The following is a 22,702-nucleotide window of genomic DNA, read 5'->3' as shown; positions in this document are numbered from 1 at the left end:
ACTGACCAAAACCTGTGGCAGTGTAACACTGTGCGGTCAGCAGCAGCAGGATTGTCCGCAACACACAGTGTCACATCTCTGGTTTGGATCACACCAACAGGGGGGGGGGGGACATGAAATGTGTAATGAAAATCATTTGAAGCCAAGACATTTGTAACACTTGTGAGATTTTATTTTCAACAACATAACCTTGACAAATTTAATAACATTATATGCTACTGTTTTATTTTAAAAAACAACAAAGTAAATTCAGCGATTTTTTTTTTTTCTCCATTTCTCAAGGTCTAGCATAGAATCCCGCCACTAAGTGTATCATAGTATACTGAAAACGAGGCCACTCAAATACCCCCCAACCCACCCCATCCCCCCCCCCCACTGGAAAAGCTCCTTTACTCACCTTCCATTTGCAAACATCCCCTTCTCCCCACCCACAACAAAGCCAGGGCAAGCGAAGTGGCAACATGCTGTCTCCGAGGGAACTCATACAAAAAAAAAAAAAAAATGTAGGAACACAAGAAAGAAGCACAAAGTCCTAAAAAGGTGGAATCTGGTGAGAATTTGTACAGGTGTCATCCCTGTGCTGACCACTATGGGGCAGTGTGTACATTTATCCATAAAGGTCATCGTCATTATCTTCATTGAAAACAGGACCCGTGCCACTTCCTCCTGTGCCGTGGCTTGGACCACTGCCACCCGTGGTACTGTTGGGGAACCTGAAAAACAAGATGCGAGCGTTTAGGCCCAGGGTCCAGGTGAGAAACGGAACACGCAAACATGCTATAACTTCAATTTTGTTCGATATGATTTTCATGTCTTGACAGAAAGCTGTAAATTGCATTGTTTTAATAAGCATATAAGGTACTTGTGTGGATATGTATGATGTTCTATTTAGTAAATAAACCAAAATTATAAGCAGTCATTAAAATTACCAATGAATAAAATTCTATACATAGTCACCTTGCAAGAAATAAAGACTACAGTCATTTTCAAACTTTTTTTTTCGACCCAAATCTTCTCCCCATAATGTTGCTGCATCTGCTAAAAATTTAATTTGACCTCTGTGGTGAAATTATTAATAACATATTCAATGTTTGGTTAATGTTTGTGTTTTCTGAAATCAAATGACGACTTGGGCCATTGTCTTAGGAACGGTGACAGTAACGGCAACTTGCTAAAATAACAGAATGTGGCATTTTTTAAACTCTTCAGAAAACAGGAAAAATTGAACAAAATACGGATTACACTATATTTGATAATAGATTTATATCAGGGGTAGAATTGATTTTTTTTTTTAACTTGGAATGTAGCAGCGGTGGTCCGCATCATAAGATGTTTAAGGGGGAAAAAAAAAGTCAAAATATACCATTTTCTTAAAGGGGTGATGATATATTGTACGAACTGCCATTATAAGGAACCTGCACATTTTCACTTCTTTGTGCTTTTCCTTTGGAAACATACCTATGGTGTGTATCAACATTTTTTTTTTTTTTAAGTGAGCTGACATTATGAGCACCAAGTGATAACGCATATGAGCCATTCCTAGTTGGGACTTGTCAATCATTATCCGGACGATGACAATGTTGCTCATGGATGAGGACCACCCGGATGTGGCCCGCAGTCTGTACTTTGCCTCGGTCAGGTTTAGACAAGCATGAGTGACCATTTTGCAAGAGGATTAAATGTTGCTGTATTTTGGGAGAGCAAAATCTGTGAATCAGACAATCTCTAAAAGTGCTACATTACTCTTCTAAAATGGTGCCCATAAAAAAAAAAAATAAATGAAATGAAAAGGAATCTGAAAATTTGTTAATGAATCAAGTCCAAAAGTGTACCTAAAGCTGCCGAAGCCGCGACTCTGCTGCAGCGTCTGTGCAAACATCTCGTATTTGCGGATGTCATTGTCGCTGACGGAGCGGCGGGCGAATCGCATGGCCTCCTCAAAATGGTCCTTCCTGATCTCGGGCACAGGGTCATCCTCTTCTACCTCCTACGAAATGAACACGTGTTGGAAAAATACGTGCACGTGAGGTGTGGCTGAGAGAAGGTTGACTGACCATGGCTAAAGGATTTGTCTGCCTCTCCCGCTCTCTGCGGATCTCGTTTTCGATGCTCTCCCTGATGGCCAGTTTACACGCCCGCTGGCAGATCTCTGTGAGGTCAGCTCCAGAAAAGCCATTGGTCATCTTTGCCAGGTAGTCCAGGTTCACATCCTGGGAGGAAAAACGAAGCTCTGATCAAGCCATTACCCAAGACGCAGTGTTAGGAGGACAGTAGCGTTCCCTCTCTATATCGCAGGTGCGAAGGCACTCAATTAGCATCGTAGGTATGTTTTTTTTTCCATTCTATGTGATCGATATTTATGGCCCAGAAGTGTTTGTCATAAAACGTATTCGCTGTAATTATGACTCTTTTGTACTGTGTTAGTGTATTTATGATGATATTCGACAGAAGTCTATTGTAAACAGAAGCAGCTGTGTATACTGGAATATCAATTCAGCAGCAAAATCCACCCGTTTTGAATCCATCTCAGGACCGTCTTGCAAATGTCACATGACCAAACCCAGAAAACAGGTGAGCTGTGATTTGTCGTTACATCAGCCTTTTGGCACTGTGATTAGTCTTTTTCGGTTAACAGAAAGTGACAAAATGGCTGCCCCCGGAGATGGATTAAAAACAGATGGATTTTGTTGCTTCATTCATAGCCCACGAGGGGGCACGTGGAACATATTATAAAGAACTTTTTGGACTTGACTTCCTCTTTAACACACATCCCAGGTCAAACTTGTTTTGAAAAGACATTTTGACAAATGTGGCAAACTTTTCAATAGATGTGTAATGGTATGTACTGTTGTTATTTTTTCACACTGAACATATTGAGTAAGGGACAGGAAGTCTAATTGCCTTACAGTCTAGCCACACATTTTCTCTGGACTTACAGCAGCATTTTAAGAGCTCTTTATATGGAGCCAAGCAATAAATTCCATTGGCATTATTTTGGCATAATTAACACTGGTCAAACTGTTGCTTGACAATTTACATTGCACTTGCCTAAAAAGATCACATCGGTGCCAGGATACATAAAAGTTTGTGGTCGTATTTTGTGCAATTGATTTTACTGTACATATTTTTGAACATGCAGTTAACAGTGCAGGGAGGGGCGGGGCATACATTATCCCGCACACACACACACACACACACACACACACAACATTAAGTGTTATAAATAGGTATCATGTTACTCTTCAGTATGAACAAGTAAGAATAAGACTGTTTAAAAACATGACATACACCTGTGTAATTTTAGACCAAGCTGTGTGCAGCGTAGCATCCCCTCCTCCTTTCCACAACATTGCACGTTACAGAACAAAGCAGTAACTGAATCATAACGTGTTTGTGCATTTTCGACAGTCTCAATTTGAAATAATGTCCTGTTTTTGTATAATACAAGGAAGGAAAATTGGACAGGATGTTCCCTTTTTTTGTTCGAATAACGAATATTATGCATCAATTAATTCCAAACGTAATTGACAAATGTATCAGTTGTTAAAATAAAGCTTTAAAATTGATAACTGTCCATGCAATCGGAATCGGTATTGACCAATCTCACTTGTTGATGATCGGTATTGATATCGGCAGCATGAAACCCTGATCGGAGCGCCCCTAGTTTCTAATAAGCTTAACTGTGTTTTCAACGTGTGGCAGTGATAAAACTATTGTAAAGATCTATTTTTATGTAGGGTCTCCACATCACCAATTTCCACCTATTGACGTAGTTTGACTGTAATGATAAAGTTCACCTTGCTGATGGGACTCTTGCGCAGGTTGGCCTTGAGGATGCTCATTCGGCTCTTCTCGTCAGGGAGGGGGATGTAGATGAGCTGGTCCAGACGTCCAGGTCTCAGGATGGCGGGGTCGATGATGTCGGGTCTGTTCGTGGCGCCGATGATGAAGACGTTCTTCTTGCTGGACATGCCGTCCATCTCGGTCAGGATCTGGTTGATGACGCGGTCGGCCGCTCCGCCGCCGTCTCCCACGTTGCCGCCGCGAGCCTTCGCTATGGAGTCCAGCTCGTCAAAGAAGAGAACGCAAGGGGCCGCTTGACGCGCCTGGATGTAAACAGGTCGGTTTTCGTAAAGGACCACGAACATTTGTGAGGACGCGAAATCATCTCGGTAAGGACAACAGGGTTACCGACCTTGTCAAAAATCTCTCTGACGTTTGCCTCAGACTCTCCAAACCACATGGTGAGCAACTCTGGTCCTTTGATAGAGATGAAATTGGCCTGGCACTCATTGGCAATGGCTTTGGCCAGCAGAGTTTTGCCGCAACCAGGAGGCCCATAGAAGAGCACACCCTTGGATGGGGTCATGCCAAACTTGAGGAACTTGTCTGGGTGCTCCACTGGGTACTGAATTTAAGACGATTGAGGAAGACGTTCAACGTATGAGAAAGCTTGCAGATTGCACTCTGATGGATGTTTCGGTTGTTCCGGTTTCCATACCTGTACCAACTCTTGCAGCTCTCTCTTGACATCTTCGAGTCCACCAATATCCTCCCAAGTAATGTTAGGAACCTCAACAACTGTCTCTCTGAGAGCTGATGGGTTGCTCTGGCTCAGAGCCCACTGAACAATTTTATTGAAGTTAGTGAATGTCATTAAAAGAAATCGGAATATTTGCGTCCATTTAAGAATTTTTTTTTACCTTGAAGTCATCCATGGTGACGGCGAGAGAATTCATGACTTCGGCATCAATGGTCTCGTCCTCCAGATCGATCAGGTCCATCTTCTTTCTGATGGCCTGTAGTGCCGCCTCAGAGCAGAGGGCGGCCAGATCTGCACCCACGTGACCATGGGTCTCATTGGCTACCTGCCACAGCACACGCACGGCTCGATCATGCTAAACTGCCAAGTCCACGATTGATGAAGTACAAATATAGACGGGCAAAAGGGACTGCGGCAAATGTCAACAAGTAAAAACTAATACCTGACAGGAGACATGCAAAGTGAGCTTTATAGTTATACTGCTCAACGTATGGAATCAAAGACTAACCAACCTCTACTGCTGCACAATATTGAAAAAATATCGATATGTTATTGGCTCATGCAATATGCATATCGCAGAGACATGCAATAATTTTCCTTTATTTAAGCATTGTATGCTTTTATCTGATTTTGACCAGTCAGATGAAAACTTAAAGAGTGTTTGTGGAATATTTGTTAAGCAGCAAAATGCACCCGCTTTTAGCCATCTCAGGGGGCGGCCATTTTGTCACTTCTGTCGACTGACGATGACATCAAAGTTGCTCGGGGCTCAGATATGTTTTTTTGACGCTAAGCCATGACCATATCGCATGTTTCTTCAATATTGTGCAAATCTACTAACCCTCTCATCATCCAAATAAGAAGTCAAGCTAAAGTCGATTCCATTCCCTATGGTCGTACAACAATCTAACAATAACTATTCAATATGGGTCCATTACTAGAATGGGTACAAACCTGCTCCAAGTCCACATCATCAGCCAGCTTCATGTTTTTGGTGTGAATCTGGAGAATCTCTAGTCTGCCAGTGGCATCCGGGATGCCGATGTCCACTTCCCGATCAAAACGACCTGAGGGCATTTAAACGTTCGTATTAGTTCTACTGAATGTCTAAATGACTAACAGCAGGAACATGAAAGCCACCGAACCACTAATGTGCTACGCCATCAACCTTTAAATGAGTTTGAGCGTGCCAAAGATCTGGTTGGTTCCCTTCCAGGTCTGTGTGTGAGTAACAGTCTAAACTTGCAAATGACCTTATTTACTTTGTAACTGGCTACAGTATGCATATATAAATTTGAGGTGGACTTCTGAAAGAATCATATTTGTAATCGCGAATTGCCTGTTAAAAACAAAAGCCGAATTTTTTGGGACTTGCGCAAGAATGAATCGGAGCATATTGGTGCCACATGAACGTTAGAATGACAATGCGCGTGAAGTCGTCCATATGTGCGGGCGCGCAGCATCGTCTGAAGCACGCCCTTTGAGAGCGACACCCGGAAATGTTTGCGTGTGTATGGGAATGGTAAGCTGGCTAATGAGCATTATTTTTAATTGTTACGCAATCAAGCTCACCTAGACAGTTTATCAACACCTTTGTCATTACTTTGCTGTCGGCCACTTACGCTGTCCTCATATGAAGGGAGTTCGCAAAGTTAAACATTGGGCCGGAGAGACGAACCCACCCAGATTATCTTGGCGTTAGCTAGCTGGTACGAGAGAACACGGATGGATATAAAACTTTACCAAAAGTGAAAACCACCCTGGATTCTGAACCTCATCCTGCACTGCAAAGGGATCATGTAAGTTAAAGTAAGTTATTTTAAACTAAGAAGGAAAACGTTGCGAATATACAAACTTCACATGGGAAGGCTAGAGCAGATTATCAAACCCAGAATCTCAGAAATATGATGCATACGCACTAAAAATTACTGCGCCATGGTAATAATATGCAAAACAAAATTTGCCAGTGCAAACACTTTTTTTCAAAGAACGAGTGAACTTGGCATGAACTCCAAACTTTCTTCTTCAGTGTGTGGGAGTGCATTAATCAATCAACGCATATAAATAAAACTTGCTCATTTTTGAGAGTGAACTACAGCCATGGAGAAAACGCTGCTTGCTGTGTTAGCTACCAAATCTCCTCAGAGCTGGGTCGATGCTGTTCGGTCTGTTTGTGGCGGCCATGACGATGACGTGAGCTCTCTGTTTGAGGCCATCCATCAGAGTCAGCAGCTGGGACACAATGCGCCTCTCCACCTCTCCATGGGTCTAAAAAAAATATTGTCACAACACATGACAGCATTTATATGGAATTAAAGACATATACACAACACAGGTTTTTTTTTTTTTTTTTTTAAACAGTGAGAAAGTGAGAGAAACAAAGCGAACTACAGATGGATATTGAGATACTATAATCCTTTCCCTCAATGGCTCACCTTCTCTCTCTTAGGAGCAATAGCATCAAGCTCATCGATGAAGATGATGGCAGGGGCATTTTTCTCTGCTTCCTCAAAGGCTTTCCTTAGGTTACTCTCGCTCTCTCCAGCCAGCTTGCTCATTATCTCAGGGCCTTTACAACATTTTTATAAAAAGACAACAATGACTTCAAGGCGGCAGGAATATCCTAAAGTAGTCTTGGGCGTACATAATCTGTAAAGAGCAAGGCTCACATGACAACTGTTGTGAAAAAGGAACTCGTCTAGCCAGTTCTAATGACAATACATTTACATACAATGATGCACCAAGGTGGATGACATAATGAAGTCCTCCTAATGGTAAATAGCATGCATACAGCGGGATTAAGATGAGTTGTCCCCATACCATTGATCAGGAAGAAGAAGGCTCCAGTTTCGTTGGCCACGGCTCTGGCAATCAAGGTCTTTCCAGTTCCAGGGGGTCCATATAGAAGGATTCCACGTGGGGGCTGGAAAAAGCAATATATGAATAGAATGTATGTTTTAAGACAAGTATCAAATAGGATAATATTAAGATTGCACTGTCATGGTGCGGTATCTAAATCCAGGCTCTACACTAGTGAGCAAGTACTGCATGACCATATTTGCTGATGTACAGTCATCTCAAATGGCATAACGTTGTTGAATATGATGTAAAGATAAAATATTCTACTGTAATAAGGACTATCTGCAACAAACAGCGGCGGGAAAAACAGGTCAATTATCTTATAATTATTATAAAATAAAAGTCTGGCCTCTCAACACTGATTTGGATAGTTAAAGATAAATGCTTGTTTAAGGGGACTAATTTAAAGGCACTCCAGTTAATGTGGTAAATTTTGTGGGAATGATACACAACAAAAGGAAGCTCTATTCTTTATTTTGATTCATACTTTGCTTTAATTTATCTTGCCTATACAACATAGCATTTATTTTTGTTTAATTTGTGTTAAAAATGTATTGCTTAGGAATTAATTTAAGGAAATGAAATAAGATGATTTTATTTTAATAAGAAAAGAAGGAAAGACAGCAAAGCATACCTGAGCTTTTAATTTTACATGATCTGTTGTGACTGAAATGTGAGTACTGGGTCTCTCTATCACATCTATCACTGCTTCTGGCAGTACCTGCGCCAGATTTCATAGATCTCATAGCCCCTTTATGATGAGATGAGATTTTGGGCTGTGGGACGAAGTGACGTCAGAACCACATTAGTGCATTTGCCTGCTAAAACAGCACATATGAGTAAGCTTGGTTTGTTCAAAATGGATCGGTAGTAACTAGTGTTGTCACCATACCAAAACGTTGACGTCCATTACCTGCATAAAATATCTCGATACTGCTACTGAAATGCTTCAAATGTCAGTTAAAAAAAAAAAAAAAAAGTGAAATAATAGCTGACAACTAAGCAACTTGAAATTTGTTTTGTGTATTACTTAATAGCTATAAGGATACTAATTAGAATACTTTTGAAAAAAATATAAAAAAATATATTTTGAATATTTTCAAAAACTTGAGAAAAAATGAATAAAAAGCTAACTTATTTTTTTTATTATTTTTTTTTTTACACTGTACAGATAGAGATAGATCCAAGTCAAAAGTCTTGGGCCACCAAAAGATTTATTATTTAAGCCTTTGGGCTATATGCCATTGAATAGTTCAAGTTTAACATATCAAACACTAGAATGGAGGATGGAAGCCTGATTATTTGATTTGAGCATATGCGACGTGATGGAACATTGATTTGAATTAAGTAAAAATAATACAGTGATTTTCCCCTATCAGTCTTCTTGCTACCTGTCATCTTTTTTAGCCTGATAGAATTCCCACATTGTTTAGATATTTGCAGTCATTAATGTTTAATGCATTGATCGACTTTTTATGTCAGACTGCTTTTGAATGTACCCCGTGTCTCATGCAAGAGATGTCAATGTTCACTCCTGCCGCTAACGCCGGAGAATTGTGCCGTGTCATACAAAGACAGCGTAAATAACTATCCGTTCCTTAGCATCCTTAATTAGCAATTGAATATAATTTCAGGATGGTGTTTTGTTGATGGTAGCTATGTGATGGCAATAAAAAAGTGGGATAAAAGTAAGCCGAGAAGACGGGTGAAACCAGCCGCCATGCGCTGCGGGGGCCAAGTTCAAAATAAAATGCTACTAAGCCTTTTGCATTGACATCCATGTATTTGGTAAGCTTTTATTTTGAAGTTGGCCTTCGTATGACGTTGGCATATTGTTGTTGCTTATCCATGATGGTTTCGCTCCTCCTCTACGCTTTACGATAGCAAATGTGCAATGTGGATGTCTCTCCCAAATAAAACACTTAATAAGCTAATAACTATTAGTAAGGAATGGCTAATGTCAAAGAGTTTCTACACGTTTGCCATTGAGTTACCAAGATACCAGATCTAGCGTGGATTTTTTTTCTCCCACTATATAAATAACATTGTATAATCATTATTGTGGACAGAATATTGCAATACTGAGTTGTGCTGATGAGATTCCAGCACCTACTATCAAGCCTAAACTAAGATTCCAAAAGATTAAGATGGAATAGCAGAAAAACAAGGACATCCAAGTCAACGCATACCTTGACACCTATGGCCTTAAAAAGTGCAGGGTGCCGAAGTGGAAGTTCCACCATTTCTTTGATCTGAGCCAGCTGCTTCCTCACTCCACCAATGTCATCATAGCCAACCTCATTCAAAGACTCCTCTTCATCCTGTGTGTTTAATCAAAATTGTCAATACTGTTAACTGTCAGCTTGTGGGCAGCATGACTGTTTGTCCTCACCTCTCTCCTGATTGGCTCGCCCTCGCAGTGAATGACGGTGTCGGGAGCAACGATGCAGTAGGGAGAAGGATCGGTTTCCACCACTTTGAATTCCACGGCACGCATGCCTCCTCGGACCAGGAAAATATCACCTTCAAAATAAATAAGGTCATGTTCATTCATGTTACAACTCACAGAAAAAAAAATAGCAGTCAGACTTGGCTAGCACTAACCTTTGCGAATGGGCCTGTAAGCCTCAAGAAAGTATGGCTTGAGATAAACCTCAAACAGGTTGCCAGTGATTCCCTCTACTGTGTCATCTATTGGTAGGACATGGATCCTCTTCCCGTACTTTACATCAGGACATGGCTGAATGCTGAGGGGAAAACATCGTACTCTTTTTATCCAAGTTTAAGAAGAAGTCAAGACAGTTTTGCACCATTCCCCCACCTGATGACATCACCCAGTCGGACCCTCAGATTGTTGCGGACCACCCTGTTCATTCGAACCTTCTCGTCAGAGCATGTATCATCAGATAATACAATACACACAGTTTCGCGTCTCTTTTTGCCCTTCATCAGCACTGTGTCACCGCGGAAGAGCTGCAGCTCATCCATCTTGGTCTGAAAAGCAATATTGGATCAATTTGGCACCACTGATATGCAAATAATATTCAAACGGCACTCATCTATACGATCTGTGTACCTGTGAGAGAGACACGACACTGTTGTCTTCATTAATAGACTCATCCACAATCAGTCTGTTGGGCCTGTTCTTCTGTTTCAGAATTGCAGTGGCTAGGTCATCGTTCTTTGATCTAGAAGTAAAACATGGAATGTATTAACATTAAATAGTAATTGGGTTGTAGCTTGTTTATTTAAACAGTGTAATCTGCTAGGTCACTAGAGTCATTGAATACTCACATCCAAATACATAGATTACACAATGTGATGTGCACACAAGTATTTTGATTTTCATCTGAGCGAATGTTGTTTGCAAGCAAATTTACAGTGGTCTGTGCTCAATGCCTTCAACTCTTCAGAAACTCACGTTTTTAAATATGATACAAATCTACTCTACGTGACAACAAACTGTTTACCCCCGTTAGCGTAAATTTTAATGGCTGCCATAATTCATGTGCGGTCAAGAAGAACAACTTAAAATAACAGCCATATTCCCGAAAGATTCTGTTTATAGGATCTTCTAGCATTGGTTTTAGAATGCGTTTCCATGTCGTTAGCACGCCGATGTTAGCCTTGACGCTAAGTGACGGGCGAGCAAGCGAGCCCAGATGACACAGCAAAAGAATCGGGAAGAAAAACTTTGGATAGCTTTTTCGATCTAAACAAAAATATATGCACGTCTCTCAACAGCCAATTGTGGCGTTTCCCACGGTTGATTTCAGCGTGTGTCGTACATTCACCGGGAGAAACAATAATACACCTTTAGTGTTAACTTGGTCACTGAGCATAAAAGCTAATCGGGCTAACCAGTTAGCTTTGCGGCACTGTTGAGAGTGGACGTGACGCTACTTGCTAGCATGCTAGCGATGACTCTGGACATTATTTGGCGTAACGTTAATATCCACCATGCCTCACCAGGCCAACTCTAGATGAGCTACAAGCCGGTAGATGGTGTTTGTCTCGGTGTAAAGGCCGCACTCTATGTAATGGTGGATGGCTTTGGCCTTGATGGTGTTGCTAAGCTAAGACACGCAACAACCCGACAGCAATGACTGTGCTTTGTCAAGCCGTTGTCACACAGGACTGTTTGCTGAAAACATAACGAGAGAAAGGACAGCGGTCTGGATCGCACCAATCTGACTGACAATTTGTAATACATATTCGGGATAACAGTTCACTGTCGGTAGGTTTTTAAATGTTGTCGCCAACGCAGCCAATGGACAAGTGGACAACTGACCCCGTTAGCTTTGCAGCTAATGTTAGCAGTCGGGCTAACTTTAATAAACTTGTGTATGCTGAGGACACGTTAGCATTACTTTTCGATAAATAATGTTTCAAAACATATATTGATGTCTTTACTTACTCCCCTCCCGATGCCATGGTTGTCCACCTGGGTTACAACAATAAATACAGAAAATCTAGCTAAATTTGAGATGCTTCGCCGGCTTTCGTTTTCCTACTTCGCGAAATATCACACGAATGTCCAGAGGTTTCCGAGGTTTTCTATACTGGTGTACAGAGCGCTTGATGCTCCATTGGATCTGATTGGTTGGTGCCGTTCATCAAATTCATTGACCAATGGAAAAGTAACAAATATGACGTCAGTTGAGCAGCATATTCCGTTGGCCAGTCGCAAACGTATAACTTGGACCTATGGTCCGCCTACTTTAATATAATTGGTCAGTTAAGACAGTCGGTAAACCAATCACCGTATACCGCGTCAAAGAATTGATAAATCTTTAAATACACTTCCACCCTTCTGTTTCGCACTTATGCGATAAAATTTTGCCAAAAATAAATAAATAAAACGTGACACCTGCGTGTTTAGTTTCCGACCAAACGGTGAAACACAACTACGATAAGCGTGTCATTTGCGGAGCTCTGTCATGCCTGAAACGTCAACAGAGCGTGTGTTCTTTGATTGATGTGTATCTCGTTGACAACGTGGATGTGTTGGTACGTCAGAAGGACTCTGATTTCCTGGCGAATTGTTACAAAACCAAATAAAGTATATTAATAATTTAGCTCGAATTAAGACGTGCGCTTTGAGCCCTTGTGGGCCAAGCAATCCAGGCTACATTTCTTTGCTAACTTTACAAAAGCAACACCGTAATTTGATTTAATCAAGTCAATTAAAGAACACTCAGGAACACCATGTGGAAAATAATAGTGCTGCATTAATGCCATTAAGTCACCTAAGTGTCCATTTATATTGTTCTTGTTATTCCTGACAGCACTTAAGAACGTTAAGTGCAGAATGCATTGTTGATTTGCGACTTCCCAGTTACACTTAGGCTACAGTAAAGAGCAGTGGCTGTAAAGTGGTGATAAATTTTACGGTGTGAAAAATGTTGCGCAAGCTGCTTTTATACTCGTTTTCCTTGAGCACAGTATTTCCAAATTACTTTTTTCCCCTTGAGTACTGTACTGTAGTTCCAACGGGCACATGAAACAGGTGCTTACCTTATTTGGTGCTCATGCTTATCTAAACAATGCAAATGTGCTGCTTTCCTTTAAACATTAATATGCTGCGATACAAATAAACACACAAAAAGTTACATATTTAATGCTTTTCTTTTCAGCTATACAAATTAAAAGAAAATGTTCCATATTCATTCATGTATCTTGTGAGCCAAAAAGTCCATTTACAAAAAACACCTGGAATTTTTTTCTGTCAACATTTTACAAAACTTGCAAGGACATCCTTCTTCACCACTCAAGGTGGGCTAGGTGGGATCAAGTTCTCGTATTCTGAGACGAAGCTCTGCAGAATCCACCATGGGTCCGGTCTGCGGTTCCCGCAAGTACACAGGAATGTTCCTGCGACACACAAAAGAATAAAAGACTTGTGAATTACACTTTTTTTTTTTTTAAATTGTACACAACTATTGAATTTGCCACACCATTTTGGACACTTTCAAACCAAGTAGCGCAGTCCAGATGTATTGAAGAACAAAGAGGTTTAAAGATACTGGGGGTCTTACTCTACTGAATGTATGCCGATACTCCATGTCTTTTCCCAAACATCAGCAGCCTCTCGTCTCCTGTTGAGCCTCCACAGCACCTCCCCACACCACAGTCCTGCACCCACACACTCTAGACAGGGAGAGACGCAACTAGATTTACAGTGAAAGGTTCTGGTGGTAGTTGGCATGTCAGTAATAGAAATCTGATCATTAATAAGAAAACAATGGTCCGTTTTAAGTCACACTGTCGGGGTTAATCATTTGACAATGTTTATCATAGATGTGATTTGTAGTGTAGAACTGTACTGCTTCCCACAGAGAAGTTGCTAATATAGTATTTAATTTATACAGCTGATAAGGTAACCACCACTAGAAACACTTCACTATGATGCAGTCATTCAAAAGTGAGCAGGATTTTTTTTCTGATGTGCGCATGCCTAAAATGCATCGCTACCATGTCATTTTACTTCAAATCAAAGCCAGGAGCCCAAAAACTAAATAACAGTAAGAAAACTAAGGAAAACAAGAACTTCATACCAAATGTCCCGGTGACAAGTACCGTTCCGGTACACAGTATTATAAACTGTATACTATATACGATTCAGAAGAAGTGATATATAAATACATATAAATAAATCCAAATAAAAGTGGCTATCGACCTATTCGAGTTTTACAGACCTGCAAAAGCCTGCAGGCTTAGGTGGAGATCTCTCAGTGCGTCTCCAAGCTGGTCGGTCTGCGCGAAGCTAATGCCTCTCCCGGCTAACGAGAGCCCCTTCATCCTCTGTAGGATTTGAAGATCTGTTCTCTTCTCATCAACCATGTCTGCAGTGGGGACTTGAGGTTGGCCCCCTATAGGTTAACGTGTAAGCTTTTCTCCCCACAGACGGAATTTTGGTTTGAAGGTCTAGCTAGAACAGTACTTGCCTTTCTCTTGAAAGCGCACCTTCAGTAGCAGGTTTAAACACCTACAAAAGCACAAGAGAAATCACAAGTTGGTCAAATACAGAGGTGAAGCAAGTCCTGCCTTACAAACCTTGTGTAGTGAGTCACAGCTTGCTTCCAGTCCTGCATATGACAGTAGCAGTGACCCTGGAGGAGATACGCCGCACCTGTCCAAAACAGCATCGCCAGCCGATCCTGCTCATCTGCAGCTGGTGCCTCAACTCCCTCCTCGGGGTCTTTTAGCACCACGCGCTCCGGCAGCAGCTCAGCCGTGGTGGCGATGACTTCGTCACATAACGTCATGCAATGGACGGCTCGCTTGGCCATGAGCAAGGAGCTGCCAGCTTCCAGGTAAAGTTCAGGTAGCCGGGGGAGCTGAGAGTCCTCAGACCATACCTGAGACAGAGTCAGAGCTGGAGGTTTAACAATGAAACGCACAAGCTTTCTAATATACACCAGATGGGACAAAGTTTTGGAGCTCGCGTCTTAATTAACTAATGACTCATGGTCGGGCTAAGTTAATAATGAGCCTTGCTCATCTCATCAAGATATTTTGGAAAATTCTATTATTCTAATTTTGGGAAGGCTCTTTCCTGTTGTAGCATAACTGTGCCCTAGACAAAGCAAGGTTCATTAAAGATGAAGTCAACGCAAACATATTTTTTTCAAGAATATGTTCTACGCAAGCCCACTAGTTGAAACAGGGCATTCTGATGAATATTGCCTTTGTGGAATAAGTGTTAATCCACTCGTTTTTTTTGCCATCTCTTGGGGCGGCCATTTTGTCTTCTGTCGACTGAAAATGACATCACAACTGCTCACAACGACCAATCATGGCTCGGATTCAGAAAACAGGTCAGGCAAAGAAGCAGAACATCGTTTAAATATACTATTTTAGTAACTAGGGGTGGGAATCTATGGGTACTTCACGATTCGATCCGATTCCAAGGCCCACGATTCGATTCGATTCCGACTCAGAGGCCTGTGATTCGATTCGGATGCATCACTACATTGTCTTACATTTTATAGTCCATGCAAAACACTGGTACCTTTATAAAAACAAAAAAACTCAAGGAAGAGCAATGATTTATATTTCACACACTGACTTCGCTGCGCTCGTATGACATTTTGCTTGTTCCGCCATCTTGTCAAGTATTAGCTTAGCCTGGCACAGACATCTGACGTACAAACGCACTTAATCACTTGCGCATGCTTTTACTTTTGTTTTCTTAAACTTTAAATATCGATTATTAATACCTACGAATCGATTCAGAATCTTTTTAATACGCCGAACGATGCGTCGAAAAAAACGATTATCGTTCCCACCCCTATTACGTACTAACACGTCTGATCTTTTTTCGACAAATGACAAAGTGTTTCGCCTTACTCCGTGTTCTTCAGCATGAATAGCAGCCAGCAGGTCCAAATAATGCTCCACGCCTTCGGGCACCCTACACAGTCAAACAGACATCTATTCATTATATTAACAAGGATGAGCGCAATTAATGGTAGTGCCAAAAATAAGGCAAATGTCTAATCAAAATGAGTCCGAAAGAAAAAAAGATTCAAGGCGCCATTATGACACACAGCTCCTTTAACAGCGCTCAAGCAGCAGGGATTCAGATGAACCTTGAATGGAGCACACATTTCTGGGCCAAATTGTGAAGGACACAGAGAGCAGTTGGGACAGAGAGCAGCCTGCGCAGCGCTTGACTCCGTAAAAGTACGGACGAGGAGAGGAGCTGATCGCTGGTCTTAACAGGCTCAGTTGTGGAGGACAACATCAGAGTCTGTAGGAAAAGACAGATTTTCATCTTTCGCACGCATTAAACCCCCGAGAAGCACATTTGTATGGCGGGTCACCCACCGAGTGCAACAAATGAAGCATTTGTATCTCCGCCTCTGTGTTGCCTTGACGCCTGAAGATGAGTAAACTCTGATGTAAAGCACAAACACAACGAAAATCTATCTCCACCGCTTTTCTGAAACACTGCAGTGCCATCTGAGGGCGGCCCTATTAAAAAAAAGAAAACAGGCACACACTTAATGCACGTCTGCATGCTTGCGACAACATTCACAAGTGTACACTTTAAAGGTAGGCTACCGTGCGGGCTAGACAGGAGCCAGAGAGCAGGTGCGTGTATGCCACGAGAGTTCTGGGAGCAGGTAGAGAGGAAGCAGCCTGCAGGCATGTTAGTGCCTCTGAGCTTCGACCCTCATTTATTTTCTCGGCACCTGCATGCATCATAGAAAGAAGCAGAACATCGTTTAAATAAACCTAGGTGAAGGAGTTTAAGATGACATTATGATTCCCTGAAAGTAAAGTCTTTGAACACACAAGCTTTATATTTAATCTAACTGAGATCACATACAATTCAAGAAATGAATGAAAAGCCTTTACATAGAGAAGCCAAGTTTCACCCATGCTCTGGAGGGAGCGTTTTTGAGTGGTGGTAATTCAACAATTTGTTTATATTTAGCATCTTTATGCTGTATTATTTAAGCCTTTACAAAAGTATGACTTCTGTGTAGTTACTTTTTTTTTTGTAGTGGCCCAGGGCCGTAGGGCTTTTTCATACAGCTCGTACATTTGCTCACATTAGATTGTAATGCCAGATAAAATTCTAAAGATAAATTCTGGTAGGCAGACAACTGAGATCGCGGATCTGAAGTCGCGATTGGTAGTGCGAGTTATATTTCAACTATGTCAAACCTTGAGTGATGAGAGTGCAAATTTGCAACAATTCAAGAAGGTTTCTTGGTTCCATCACCAAAAGGGGAGTGTTTGAAGACATTTGCCTTGCTTCAGTTGTCATGTCTTTAACTCTTGCAGAAAGAGAGGAAACCTCCCCCTGCATGACAGGGGGAAAATGGTTTTAAAATCCCATTATCATTCATCACATTATTGAAGGGATTTATTTTTGATTGAACCAAAGCACACAACAGAAGAAATTGCCTCTTACTGTACCTGAAGTCCTTCTATGGCTTCAAGTGCACAGTTGGCCAACCAGACAGCCCACTGCACACACAGCAGGTTCTGTACACTAGAACTGACTGCTTTGTTTTCCACTGATGTCAGAACTGTATGCCAAACCTCTGATGGTGAGGAGGCCATTGGCTCAGCACCAGTCATCTGTAAAACTATAAGAACAAAAATGAGTTGCCTTTAAAGTGAATGCGTGGTATCATCATCTCCATCTTTTGGCATTATTTTATTTCCATCATCGGGTTACAGTCAGTTCACGAGACTGACCTCTGTCCATAGTTTGTGCCAGGAGAATCTGAGCCTCTGACATTTTAGACAACGCGATGGAAAGCAAACAAACATTGTACACCACGCACAACTCCAATTGAGCGTGATCTTCAAGTGGAGGAAGACCTGCAGGAGCACAATGTGGCATTAGAAAATGATCATTCCTCTGACTTGACACCACCAAACTCACGGACAACACAAAGATAAATAAACCTTGTATTTTTTGTAAAAGTTTGTGGAACTCGGATGACAACAACGATATGGTGTGGTTCTGGTCTCGGCTCGAAGCATCTCTGTTCTGGAGGCAAGATAAATAGAAGAGCATTTGCATGAGAAGAAACACTGTACTATCACACTGGTTAAGTTGTTAAAATTAAAATGCAATATGCTCTAGCGTCATGAGAATCATTTCCAATGTACTTAGGTAGAATACATCTGAGAAACTCATTAAAATTAATGTTGATGTCTTTTATTACTATTATTATTTTGTGAAGAGAAACATGCAAGTAAGAATTTCATTGCATGTTTTTTTACGCTTTAAAATAAAAGTCTTGAATGTTTAAAAATCCTCATCCATTATGAATCCATCCTATAATTTAGATAATTCTGGACATATGATTTCCATAATTTGCATCGCAAATGATGAGTTTCGCGAAATTATCGAAAGCAATGAATACACATTGCCTGGTACATTTATTCATTAGTTGAGTCAGTTGATTTAAAGTAATATTAATCATTGAGTTAGTGTCACTGGCAACTCTTTCGTCCTTTGACAAAATCATGCTTAATCTATGCTGAAAAACAATTAACAGTAGAATTAAACGACAAACATCAGTGTACGTCGTAGCAGGAGAGAGGACAGAGGACGTAACAGGAAACGAGTTACCTTCCATTTATTGACAAATTCGTTGTTTTCCTGGATCCATTTATCTGAAAATTTAGACGGCGATTTCTGTATTTTGGTGGACATCGTTTTCAGACAAAATAGTTCAACTTTCCCTCGTCTGTTGTACAAACGGAAGTGTATCGTAAAAGACTGAGGCTCCTCTGCCCCCTTGTGGCTGGTAGTGTTAAGCCTCCAGGTTGATGGTGCCAGAGACATTGTTATGTTATGGAAAAATGTATTCTTTTTTTTTAATATAAATATTTGGGTCTTTGAACTGCCTGCCCATATATCAAGTGAGAAATTAAATAGCCAAGTAAATCCTTCATGTACTTCAGCACTTCCGAAAACGTAGGCGTTTACTTCAATGACCCCACTACCACACACGCGCACACACGCACACACACGCACACGCTCGCACACACGCACATACACACGCACACGCGCGCACACACAAAAGGTTTCTTAGGCAATGACTTGGTGCTCGGCTGGCCGATGTTCCAGAGCCACTTTCAAGCACTAGCTATTTTATGATAAAACGCACAAGGTGGGGTTACATTTGGCATGAGGCACACTGACACCATTGCACTAATTGGCAAGTGTAATTTTGTGATAAAATTGATTGAGTGATGGTTGGGCACTCAGTGTGGATATGGTAAATTTGCCATTGGTGGCTTGTGCAAGCATTACCTGTCAGTATGTGTTTCTGATAAGCAGAACTTACTTTGATTGCTTTTTACTGTAAATTCTCAACATGGTAGCGATGCATTTGGGCGGGAGAATCTGTTTGGCAAGTTGGAATCACAGATGGATGCCTGTTTAAAATTACAGGCGGACTGGCCGAGAGTATTTTTTTACCCCCGGGAAAAAAAGCGAATGACGGACGACGGAAGGGTACCCACGCTGCAGACGGATAACGAATAACGGACGCTCAATTTGTAGTAAAATGCCCAAATCGAAACTTGCAATCGGCCCAACCACTAGTATATGGGACGGCTCCAGGATTTTTTTCTCTCCCGGGGCTAATGCGGGGCTTGACCGCTACATAGGCTGAAACTAATATAAAAATACATTTTACATGATCAAATCATGGAGGAGCTTAACTGGGGTTACACCGATTTCTGACAGGGCTACAGCCCCTGGTAGCCCTGATATAGCGCCACCCCTGCGTGGGATGAGGGTTAGCTCACTGACATGAGACAAAACCAACCCCCGAAAAGAAAGAAAGAGAGAATTAGGAAAATAAAGAATATAGTGTGTAGTAGTAAGTATTCTGTAGTTCATATTGTGATTTAGACACCGGGGAACTTAAATTGTTAAATTAAATGTAATTGTGTCAATTGTTGCTTACATGCACTCAAAACTAGTCTTGCATGAATGTGTCTTCCTTTTCCTGCCTCCATACTCTTTGAAGTAAGAGCCGACATGTTTCAAAGCAACTCCAACCAATGCTGCAATCAAATTACAGCTGAGTCATTGTTGAAACTGCCATGGCAGCCATTTTTTCCCTAGCTGTCCCTGTGAAGGTGACTCTTATTTTCTCCCTTATTTCCTCCCGTCTCAGTCCTCTGTCTGCCCTCGTTGCCTTTCATCCATGCGTCACTCTGCATTATCCCTTCAGCCTCTGTCCCCTGTTGTCTGCAACCTCCCTCGAGTGTTTGGATAGTTCACAACCTTCCTACTCCTCTTTCCTATCATTGTCTCGAATCAAAGTGCTCAAAATATAACAGCAGTGAAGCTCCTGATACCTGCACACCGTCAAAATAATAATGCATTGTCAGTGACTGTTGTTAGCGTGTTTACAGTAAATCATTTTATCCATTGATTCTCACTATGTTGGGTTCCTTTATCTTGGGTTATATATATTTTTTAGTATTTATTATTCGTTTGTTGTGTGTTCTCAATTCATTATTTTATCACACAGATGATATTTAAAAACATAACTTCTTGCATCTTTTTTCCATATAAGCAGATTCTTACGCCTGGCATAAATAGATGTACTGCATTGTAGACTGCAAAGCAATCAGAAACTTCTTTTTCCCCCCATGAAAATGACACAAAATAGTTCAAAGTGTACCGATGATTCAAGGACGGGATGCGGACATGGGTCACATGACATTGTTGTGACAGCATTGGGAGCAAGAATGGCTGATGCAGAGAAATTAACCTATATGTGCTGATCCACTTACCCTTCAACAATATCAAACAATGTTGTTTTCTGATTTGCAGAATGAAGTCATGTAGGCAGAACCTCTTGTCGCAGAAGATGAGCAGAGTCATCTTATTTTCTTGTGTGACTGCTCATCCTGTATCATCACAATTCAGTGCACATCCTAATGATGGTCATGCAGCGTATTATTTGCTGTATGCAGCCAACAACTCATTTTTGAACACAAGAATTGCCAATGATTGCAATAAATACTGTGTGAGGGATGCAAGGAAGCATAGCATCAGAAGCAAAACAATGGATTAGTTTTTATGTGTGTTTGTGTGCGTGGGGCCAAGACTCCCTGTGGGACTGGTGTGGATCTGCAAACTCACACTGCAGCAACAGAGCTTTAAGCATCAGCAGAATGCACAGCCAGGTTATGTCTTCAACAACTCATTTTGCAGTGCTCTTGTCATAGGAATAGCTTAAGGCGTGTTTTGACATTTAACTAAAGAATGAAAGAATGGAAAATAATGTATTTCAAATGTGCACTATTGATTGTCATTAAAAATGATCATTGATGATGATCTCGAGTACAGAACAACACATTTATATTTGTAACATTTATGTGTTCTTACTTAGGATATCATCATTTAAGTCTAAAGCGCACCTTCATTTTTTTTTTTTTTTTTTACAATGTATGACACATTTCTTAGACCATCACCCAATGTAATTTTAATAACAGCATTATTTAGCAAACCATTCTACTATTTTGTATTGATTATGCACCAGTATATAGAAACTATTTAACAGAAATGATTAAAATACGTTCTTACAAAAAACAACAATAAGTATAAAGCACATTATTATACAATACATTTTGTAGCCTATAGCTTTCCCCTCTATATCAAAGAACAGTTTTAATGTTCAAGCAGTTCATAAGGCATCTTTTTTTTAAAAATTGGTATTATTATTTTTTTTTTTTAAAGGGATTGGAGGTTTAGAGGTGCCGAGCTCCCAGCCAGGCAAGATAAATTTAATAGTTTCTTACATATTAACTTTATAAAAGCTTAACACTTTTTAAGGATTATTTAAATGTTGAGCCACAGCACAAGTGGAATTGATTGGATTTATAAAACATATTTCAACCCAACTAATTTCTGACTGGGTGAACTCATTTTAACACAGCAGCACCTCGTCATACACAATAAAGCTATATGCTCTGCTGTAGTGAAGATTAAAAATACAAAAATGGATTTTGGACTTTAATATGAAGTTCAACAAACATCATCTAACTCCTACCTATTACCTAATAAAATAAACAGTGAGCTATGATTAGAAAAATTACAAATGAGGACTGGTAATGATGGTAGATTGTTGGTGTTGAGTGGTGGAAGTTGAATGATGTTCCATAGATCCTAAGCCAGGTACTTACACCACAAATAAATGTCAATGGAAGCCAGTGATTGCTCCGTGCAGATATCTGCTCAGAGCCCAGTCAGGGTTGGGGGCTAGTGAATGCACTGTGGAACAAACCATTTTTGAGGCAAAGGGGGGTGATTTTTTTTCTTGTTGTTAAAACATTACATTACTGTACAACAAGTACTGTGTGATAATAGGGGTGTGCATATCTCTAATGAAAGACGATTCCATCCATATCTCGATACACGGGGTATGATACAATTCAAGACATTCAAGGTACAATTTCAAGTAGAATGATTCGATTCGGTTCTATTCGGTGGAATAACGATTCGATTCAATATGGTACGGCTGTAGCTTTTGTCATCATATGTAACATGTAAAATCAATCAATTCATAGAAAGAAGAAATCAAAAGAACCTCCCAAATGGGCTAGAAACACATATGCCGACTACACTACTGTGCTTAATGTTGGTCATGATGGGCTGGAGATTTAACTTTTTTAAGTCGTACTTGGTGTAAAACGTTTGAAAACCACTAGAGCGGGCTAAATAAATGGAGGCGTGCTTTAAGGTGTCTCTTTAAACTGCTGGCTAGTGACTTTCTCTCCCCTCATATATAAAGCTCGCGC

At 40.8% G+C, this 22,702-nt stretch overlaps 2 protein-coding genes across 2 annotated transcripts; both read right to left on the bottom strand.

Annotated features, from left to right (window-relative positions):
- Positions 1-150: 150 nt before the first annotated feature.
- Positions 151-11,987, bottom strand: vcp (valosin containing protein). The gene is made up of 17 exons (XM_086030982.1): positions 11,820-11,987; positions 10,479-10,590; positions 10,224-10,396; positions 10,007-10,149; positions 9,795-9,925; positions 9,592-9,723; positions 7,364-7,466; positions 6,979-7,112; positions 6,676-6,811; positions 5,498-5,610; positions 4,704-4,868; positions 4,502-4,624; positions 4,196-4,408; positions 3,798-4,106; positions 2,055-2,210; positions 1,833-1,987; positions 151-713 (listed from the first exon to the last, which is right to left on the bottom strand). The coding sequence occupies exons 1-17, from the start codon at positions 11,834-11,836 to the stop codon at positions 608-610; spliced, it is 2,421 nt and encodes an 806-aa protein (XP_085887108.1). The 5' UTR covers positions 11,837-11,987; the 3' UTR covers positions 151-607.
- Positions 11,988-13,006: 1,019 nt separating this feature from the next.
- Positions 13,007-18,689, bottom strand: fancg (FA complementation group G). Its single transcript, XM_086030926.1, has 14 exons — positions 18,507-18,689; positions 17,834-17,918; positions 17,621-17,746; positions 17,336-17,508; positions 17,081-17,219; positions 16,472-16,602; positions 16,235-16,381; positions 15,997-16,157; positions 15,755-15,818; positions 14,459-14,763; positions 14,350-14,390; positions 14,101-14,274; positions 13,441-13,552; positions 13,007-13,276 (listed from the first exon to the last, which is right to left on the bottom strand). The coding sequence occupies exons 1-14, from the start codon at positions 18,588-18,590 to the stop codon at positions 13,183-13,185; spliced, it is 1,836 nt and encodes a 611-aa protein (XP_085887052.1). The 5' UTR covers positions 18,591-18,689; the 3' UTR covers positions 13,007-13,182.
- Between the last annotated feature and the right edge of the window lie 4,013 nt (positions 18,690-22,702).

The sequence above is a fragment of the Filicampus tigris genome, chromosome 5, assembly GCF_054856515.1.
Source record: "Filicampus tigris isolate MCC_2025a chromosome 5, RoL_Ftig_1.0, whole genome shotgun sequence".
Classification (NCBI taxonomy): domain Eukaryota; kingdom Metazoa; phylum Chordata; class Actinopteri; order Syngnathiformes; family Syngnathidae; genus Filicampus; species Filicampus tigris.
Note: the sequence above shows the minus strand (reverse complement) of the source record. Positions and strands in the feature narration are given on the sequence as shown.